Source organism: Rhincodon typus, chromosome 2 (genome assembly GCF_021869965.1).
Source record: "Rhincodon typus isolate 14 chromosome 2, sRhiTyp1.1, whole genome shotgun sequence".
In the NCBI taxonomy this organism is placed as follows: Eukaryota; Metazoa; Chordata; class Chondrichthyes; order Orectolobiformes; family Rhincodontidae; genus Rhincodon; species Rhincodon typus.
Window position 1 is genome coordinate 18,905,267 of NC_063333.1, and position 7,956 is coordinate 18,913,222.

The following is a 7,956-nucleotide window of genomic DNA, read 5'->3' on the forward strand; positions in this document are numbered from 1 at the left end:
TCTGTAATAATAGGGCGGTTATGTTAGGGGATTTTAACTTTCCAAACGTAGACTGGGTCTGCCATAGTGTTATGGGCTTGGATGGAGAGGAATTTGTGAAGTGTATACAAGAAAATTTTCTTATTCAGTATGTAGATGTACCTACTAGAGAAGGTGCAAAACTTGACTTACTCTTGGGAAATAAGGCAGGGCAGGTGACTGAGGTGTCAGTGGGGAAGCACTTTGGGGCCAGTGACCAGAAGTCTATTAGTTTTAAAGTTGTGACGGAAGAGGATAGAATTGATCAAAAAGTTAAACTTCTAAATTGGAAGAAGGCCAATTTTGATGGTATTAGGCAAGAACTTTCACAGTTGATTGGGGGCGGATGTTTGCAAGTAAAGCGACAGGTCGAAAATGGCAAGCCTTCAAAAATGAGATAACAAGAGTCCAGATATGGAACGTTCCTGTTAGGGTGATGGGCAAGGCTGATAGGTGTAATGAATGCTGGATAGCTAGAGAAATTGAGGCTTTGGTCAAGAATAAGGAGGAAGCACATGTCAAGTATAGACAGCAGAGATCAAGTGAATCCCTAAAAAAGCATAAAGGCAACAGGAGTATACTTAAGGAGGAAAATCAAGAGGGAAAATCCAGGACCATAAAGAAACAGAAAGTTATGCATACAGCCCAGACTATTATGAAAGCCAACCTCCCATTCGTGGAATCCAGCTACACTTCTTATTGCCGAAGAGCTGCCAAAGACGCCTCCCACCCCAGTAATACTGCCTTCCGACAGACAGAAGATACAGAAGCTTAAACACATGTACTAACAGGTTTAAGAACAGCTTCTTCCCTGCTGTTATTAGACTGTTGACTGGACCTCTCCAATTTCAAATAATGTTGATCTTGCTTTGTGTGCCTCCTGTGCTGCCATAACCTTGTCTGCCTCACTCTGTTTAAACACCCTATGATCTGCCTGTACTGCTCACAAAACAAAATTTTTCATTGTACTTTGGTAACTTATGACAAATCGACTTGATGTAGGAGATTGAGGGTGGTGGCAGAAGGTTGTTTTTCAGACTGAAGGCCTGTGACCAGCAGTGTTCGGCAGGGATTGGTGCTGGGTCCACTTTTGTTTGCCATTTATACGAGCAATTTGGATGAGAATTTAGGAGACATGGTTAATAAGTTTGCAGGTGACATGAAAATTGGTGGTATCGTCAACAGTGAAGAAGGTTATCTGAGATTACTAAGGGATCTTGATCAATTGGGCCAATGGGCTGAGGAATGGCAGATGTAGTTTTATTTGAATGAATGTGAGGTACTGCATTTTGACAAAACAAAAAAAAAAGAGGGAGTATACAGTTAACGATTAGGCCCTGGATTGTGTTGTCAAACAGAGAGACTTAAGGGTTCAGGTACATACGTCTTTGAAAGTTGCATCATGGGTAGACAAGGTGGTTAAGAAGGTGTTTAGCACACTTGCCTCTATTCTCAGTGATCTGAACAATAGGAGTTGGGGCATCATACTGAGATTGTACAGGATGTTGGTGAGGCCACTTTTGAAGCACTGTGTACAATTCTAGTCTCCCTGCAATAAGAAGGATATTAAGAAATTGGACAGGGTTCAGAAAAGATTTATCAGGATGTTGCTGGTAACGGAGGGTTTGAGTTATAACAATAGGCTAGAACTTTTTTTTAAAACTGCAGCATAGGAGGATGTGGGGTGACCATATAGAGGTTTATAAGGTCATGAGGGGTATAGAAAAGGTGAATGGCAGGTAGGTGAGTTCAAAATAAGGGGGCATATTTTCAGGTGAGAGGAGAAAGATTTAAAAAGGGAGCGGAGGGGCAACTTGTTCCTGCAGAGGGTGGTTCGTGTGTGGCATGAACTGTTAAATCAGAAATCACACAATATCAGGTTATCGTCTGACACATTTACTTGAAAACACAATCTTTCAGAATCTTACTCCTCCTTCAGGTGTTAGAGGTAGTATCAGACACAGAATTAATAAGTAAAAGATCAAAGAGTCACACCACTGATGACGATGCACTAAACATATCTAAGATGCTGTTAAATCTTGAATCAGTTAGAAGGTTTTAAACTAATTAAATATGTATAGATAAATCACCGTCTTGAGAGAACGAAAGTGCCCCAAGATGGACAACATGAAGACTTGAAAACCCCCTGCCTAAATCTGCTATACCCAAAAAGGGTAGGAAGTTGAGTTAGAAGGATTGTTGCCTTTGCCTGGGTGTACTGAGCAGGTGACCCCGAACAACATTTCCGAAATGCAGCCAACAACTCCACATTTATGCCTATGCAATAACGCATTGTGAAAACTATTTAAATAATCTGGCCAGTTTGGTTATTTTCATTTATTTCTCATTTTACTGTGTTTATTTGGCTGTCCATCTGTCTTTTGTGTGACTTTTTCTTTCAATTTATTTCTGGGACATGGGCATTGCTAGCTGGCAAGCTTTTATTGCCCATCCCTAGTTACCCTTGAGGTGGTGGTGGTGAGCTGCCTTCTTGAAATGCTGAAGTCTACCTGCTGTGGGTTGACCCTCAAGGCCATTAGGGAGGAATTCCACGATTTTGACCCAGCAGTGAAGGAACAATATATTTCCAAGTCAGGATGGACAGTGGCTTCGAGGGGAACTTGAGGGTGTGGTGTTTCCGTATGTCTGCTGCTCCTGTCCTTCTAGATGGAAATGGTCGTGAGTTTGGAAACCGCTGTCCAAGGATTTTTGGTGAATTTCTGTAGTGCATCGTGTAGATAGTACACACTGCTGCCGAGTGTCGGTGGTGGAAGGAGTGGATGCTTGTGGATGTAGTACCAATCAAGCGGGCTGCTTTGTCCTGGATAGTGTCAAGCTTGAGTGTTGTTGGGGTTGTGATCATCCAGGCAAGTGGGGAGTGTTCCATCACGCTCCTGACTTATGCGACATAGATAGTGAACCGGCTTTGAGGAGTCAGGAGGGGAGTTACGCGCCGCAGTATTCTTAGCTTCTGACCTGCTCTTGTAGCCATTGTGTTTATGTGGTGAGTCCAGTTGAGTTTCTGGTCAAAGATGTTGATAGTGGGGAATTCAGTGATGGTAACACCATTGAATGCCAAGGGGTGGTAGTTAGATTGTTTCTTATTGGTGATGGTCATAGCCTGGCATTTGTGCAGCACACATTACTTGCCACTTACCAGCCCAAGCCTGGATATTGTCCGGATCTTGTTGCATTTGAACACGGAATGCTTCAGTATCTGAAGAGTCACCAATGGTGCTGAACATTGCACAATCAATGAGCATCCCCACTTCTGATCTTATGATGGAGGGAAGGTTATTGATGAAGCAGCTGAAGACAGTTGGGCCTAGGACACTAACCTGAGGAACTCCTGCAGAGACGTCCTCAACCACTACCATCTTCCTATGTGTCAAGTATGACTTGAACCACTTGGGGAGTTTGCCTCCAATACCAACTGATTCCAGTTTTGCTAGGGCTCCTTGATGCCACACCTCGTTGAATGCAGCCCTGATATCAAGGGCTGTCGCTCTCATCTCACTTCTGGAATTCAGCTCTTTTGTCCATGTTTGAACCAAGGCTGTAATGAGGTCAGGAGCTGAAAGGCCCTGGTGAAACCCAACCTGGGCATCACTGAGCAGGTGCTGCTTGGTAGCACTGTTGATGACACCTCCCATCACTTTATTGACGATCCAAAGTAGACTGATGGGGCAGTAATTGGCCGGGTTGGATTTGTCGTTTTTATAATGTATAGGGCATACTTGGGCAATTTTCCACATTTCTGGGTCGATATCAGAACTGTATTATACTGAACTGTACTGGAACAGCTTGGCGAGGGGAGCGACATGTTCTGGAGCACAGGTCTTCAGTATTATTGCCAGAATGGTGTCAGGGCCCATAGCCTTTGCAGTATCCAGAGTCTCCAAATGTTTCTTGATATCACCTGGAGTGAACTGAATTGGCTGAAGACAGCTATCTGTAGTGCTGGGGACCGCTGGAGAAGGCCGAGATGGATTATCCACTCAGCACTTCAGGCTGAAGATTGCTGCGAAAGCTTCAGCCTTATCTTTGGCACTGATGTGCTGGGCTCTTCTGTCATTGAGGATGGAGATATTTGTGGAGCCTCCTGCTCTAGTGAGTTGTTTAATTGTCCACCACCATTCACAACTGGATATGGCAGGACTGCAGAGCTTAGTTGTGGGATCGCTTAGCTCTGTCTATCACTTGCTGCTTTCGCTACAGAGCAAGTAGTCCTGTTTAGTGGCTTCACCAGGTTGATACCTCATCTTCAGGTATGCCTGGTGCTGCTGCTGGCATACCCTCCTGCACTCTCCATTAAACCAGGGTTGATCCCCTGGCTTGATGGTAATGGTTGAGTGGGGGAATATGCCCAGCCAGGAGATTGCAGATTGTGCTGGTGTAGAATTCTGCTGCTGTTGATGGTCCACAGCACATCATGGATGCCTGGTCTTGAGTTCCAAGATCTGTGCGAAGTGATAGTGCCATATAATGCAATGGAGGTTATTCTCAATGTGAAGATGGGACTTCATCTCTTACCAATACTGTCATGGACAGATGCAACTGCAGCTGGCAGATTGGCGAGGATGAGGTCATATGTTTTTCTCTCGTTAGTTTCCTCACCAGCTGCTGCAGACCCAGGCTAGCAGCTGTATGCATTAGGACCCTCCCAGCTCCATCAGTAGTGATGCTGCTGCTGAGCCACTCTTGGTGGTGGACAATGAAATGCCCCACCCACAGTACATTTTGTGCCCTTGCCATCCACAGTGTTTCCTCCAAGTGTTGTTCAACATGGAGGAGTACAGATTCATCAGCTGAGGGAGGACAGTATGCGGTAATCAGCAGGAGGCTTCCTTGCCTATGTTTAACCTGAAGCCTTGGGACTTCATAGGGTCCAGAGTCAACATTGAGGACTCCTTGGACATCTCCCTGCTGACTGTATACCAGTGTGCCACCACCTCTACTGGGTCTACCCTGCCAATGAGACAGGACATATCTAGGAATGGTGATGGTGGTGTCTGGGGCATTATCTGTATGGTATGATTCCGTGAGCATGACTATGTCAGGCTGTTGCTTAACTAGTCTGACAGACAGCTCTCCCAATTTTGGCACTAAACCCCCAATGTTAGTGAGGAAGATTTTTCAGAATCAACAGGGCTGTTTCTGCAATTATATTTTCCAGTGCCTAGGTGGATGCCAGGTGATCCGTCTGGTTTCATTTCTGCTAGACTTCGTAGCAATTGGTACAACTGAATGGCTTGCTAGGCAATTGAGAGTCAACCCCATTGTTATGAGTCTGGAGTCACATGTAGGCCAGACCAGAATAAGATAGCAGATTTCCTTCCCTGAAGGGCATGAGTGAATCAAATGGGTTTTTCCCAACAATGAATGGTTTCATGGTGATCAGTAAATTCTTAATTCCAGACTTTTTTTTATTGAATTCAAATTCCGCCATCTGCTGTGGCGGGATTCGAACTTGGGTCCCTAGAACATTTCTGAAGAAGGGTCTAGGCCCGAAACATCAGCCTTCCTGCTCCTCTGATGCTGCTTGGCCTGCTGTGTTCATCCAGCTCTACACCTTGTTATCCCTAGAACATTAGCTGAGTTTCCGGATTAATAGTCTAGTGATAATACAACTAAGCCATCGCCTACTCCCAATCTGAAAAAACAAGTTCTATGTTAAAGCATAGGCACCAATCACTTTACCTTGCTGTTTAATTTTTCCTCTGTTAAAGTTAATGTATATTTAATAAATCCACAAGTCTTTTGTTTAAGATACAAAACCAGTGTCTGGAATTATTCACAAAGTCCCAGATTGGTGACTCAGAAGTCTGGTTAGGAATCACTGGAGTAATTATTGGGGGTCTTTGACGGTTTAATTCTGTTCTGTTGCAAATACAGTGGTAGAAAGGCTGATTTAGTTCAGCTGCCTGTCTCCATATCGTAATTTGTCTTTTGCTGCATGGTCTTACAATACCTAGAAGCTTTACTCTGACAAGGTTAATGTTCTCACAAAAAAAATTAAAAACAAAAATTCAAGTGATTGTTCTCAACTGTTCAAGTTCAGTTGCTATTTTGCAAATTCAAGTTAAACATTCTCACTTTAGGATCTCTCAGCAAGCATCCCTAACTAACTTAATGGTGTAATAATGATTTTATTCGTAGCAACATCAATACTTCAAAGTTCTGTCAATGTGTTCAATCCAAGTTTTCAGGCAGTACCTGTCTATTCTCAAAATAACACATTTTTAAAAGTAATTTTTCAACGAAGCACCAGTCATTATCATGTTTTCATTAAATACCTTCACTTACAAAAGAGAATAAGCCTTTTTTTAAAACATACTCAATATTCCTCCATTGTTCTATGATACTCGAAACAACTGGAATGCACATCGAATTCATGAAGTGATATGTTTAACAATAAAACTAGTGCTCCAAAGCTAATCAAACACATTCACAAAAATGCACAACTGCAGAATGACAGAATCGTTCCTTCCCAACCTAAAAATAGGAAAGAATCCAAATAGTTTCATTCAACTGATAGTTCTCTGTGACATCTTGGGCCTTGCAACAACACTGTCACCAGCACCAACCTTTGCACTGTATGACTTGGCGATGGTCCCCCGGTCGAGATAACCTGCTAAGCTTCACGTAGATCGATTCATAAATTGACATGCACATGGGGGGAGAAAAAAAAGGAGCTGCCAAAATACAAGAAACGCTGCAAAAATAATCTGACTACTAGGAGCACTAGGACGGAGAACACGGTTGAAAATAATCGGTATCGAATTAATTCAGAATCAAACTGCGTTCTGTGTGGAAACCACAAGAACAAAATCTACTGACAAATCGGCACACCTCGAGAACGTGCAAAGAAAAAACAAAGGCGGTGAAGTCTCGTTTTCCCAAAGAACCTTCTCTTCGCCACCACCAACTCCTCCCCCCCCACCAAAACGGTGGCCCCAAAGTAGGAAAACGGATATTGAAATAGGAGATGCCTAGTGTCCTTTCTGTACTGATTTCACTCCTCTTGAACAGCCACCGTTGAAAACAACGCAAATAAACAAAGACGAAGCTGACAGGAGGCGGTGCGAGGTGCAGGTGCAGTTACTCACTGTGTACTCCCGGATTTGGCTACGAAAGTTTTGTTCTCTGATCGTCACGTCGTCAGTATCCATCCTTCATTTAGATTTAGCATTTATGAGAAGCAGAAAAGGCGGGGGGGGGGGAACGAACGTGGGGAGGCGGAAGAAAATAAACACAACGATAAACGCAATAACCAAAGGGTGCTAGAAAACGAGCACCAATATATTTCAAACGGTGGCGCAACACCATCAGCGACTCTCTCTCCCCCTCATACGTCTCTCTTTCTTCATCAATATGCGACGGCGGCCCTGACAGTAACAAGGCCTCTCATTGGCTGGTGTTATCGACGAATTGCGACGCGGGCTCCTTAGATCGCTTCCACCGATAAGCTGAGAATGGCGCTGGCCTTGCCCCTCCTTCGACACCCGGGACGAAGGGTGAAGGAGGTGGTATGTCATCACAAAGGGACATGGTGGGCACACGATTGACTTGAGCGCAGACCTATAGAAAACGAGGTGAGGTAGGGCATGCCGTCGGACGGCACCATTCACAGTGCGGTATTGGGAAGTGGGCGGGACGAATCAGGTCAGACTGCTGCCTTCCACCGCTCACATCCCTCCCGCCCCGAAATATACCGATGGTCATGTCATTCCAACGTGCGCGTGGCGATTCTGAATTGTTAGCTGGTGGCTTTGTTTTTGCATCCTTACTTTTTAAACTTCCAGATCGTGCCGTGATTGTTTTTTTTTAAAAAGAGTGGCCTCTTTTCTAAGTTTATTTAATTAATAACAAAACAAAAAAAAACACTTTCACCGTGAGTCGTCTTTTGTTTTGTAATTTCCCGGCGGTGATTCGGAT

General features: G+C 44.1%; 2 protein-coding genes across 3 annotated transcripts in view; one reads left to right on the plus strand and one right to left on the minus strand.

Annotated features, from left to right (window-relative positions):
- The window catches only part of LOC109934952 (limb region 1 protein homolog), a 51,398-nt gene extending 43,867 nt beyond the window's left edge, over nucleotides 1–7,531 (minus strand). Inside the window, exon 1 of the mRNA XM_048606072.1 lies at nucleotides 7,128–7,531. Coding sequence (XP_048462029.1) covers nucleotides 7,128–7,190 — 63 coding nt within the window. The 5' untranslated portion in view covers nucleotides 7,191–7,531. The remainder of the gene's footprint in view (nucleotides 1–7,127) is intronic.
- Nucleotides 7,532–7,650: 119 nt separating this feature from the next.
- Nucleotides 7,651–7,956, plus strand: part of nom1 (nucleolar protein with MIF4G domain 1) — a 198,335-nt gene continuing 198,029 nt past the window's right edge. Inside the window, exon 1 of one of the 2 annotated variants that reach the window (XM_048614759.1) lies at nucleotides 7,651–7,956. The gene's annotated coding sequence lies outside the window, so the exon portion shown is untranslated. The other variant, XM_020512134.2, reaches the window with a different exon arrangement.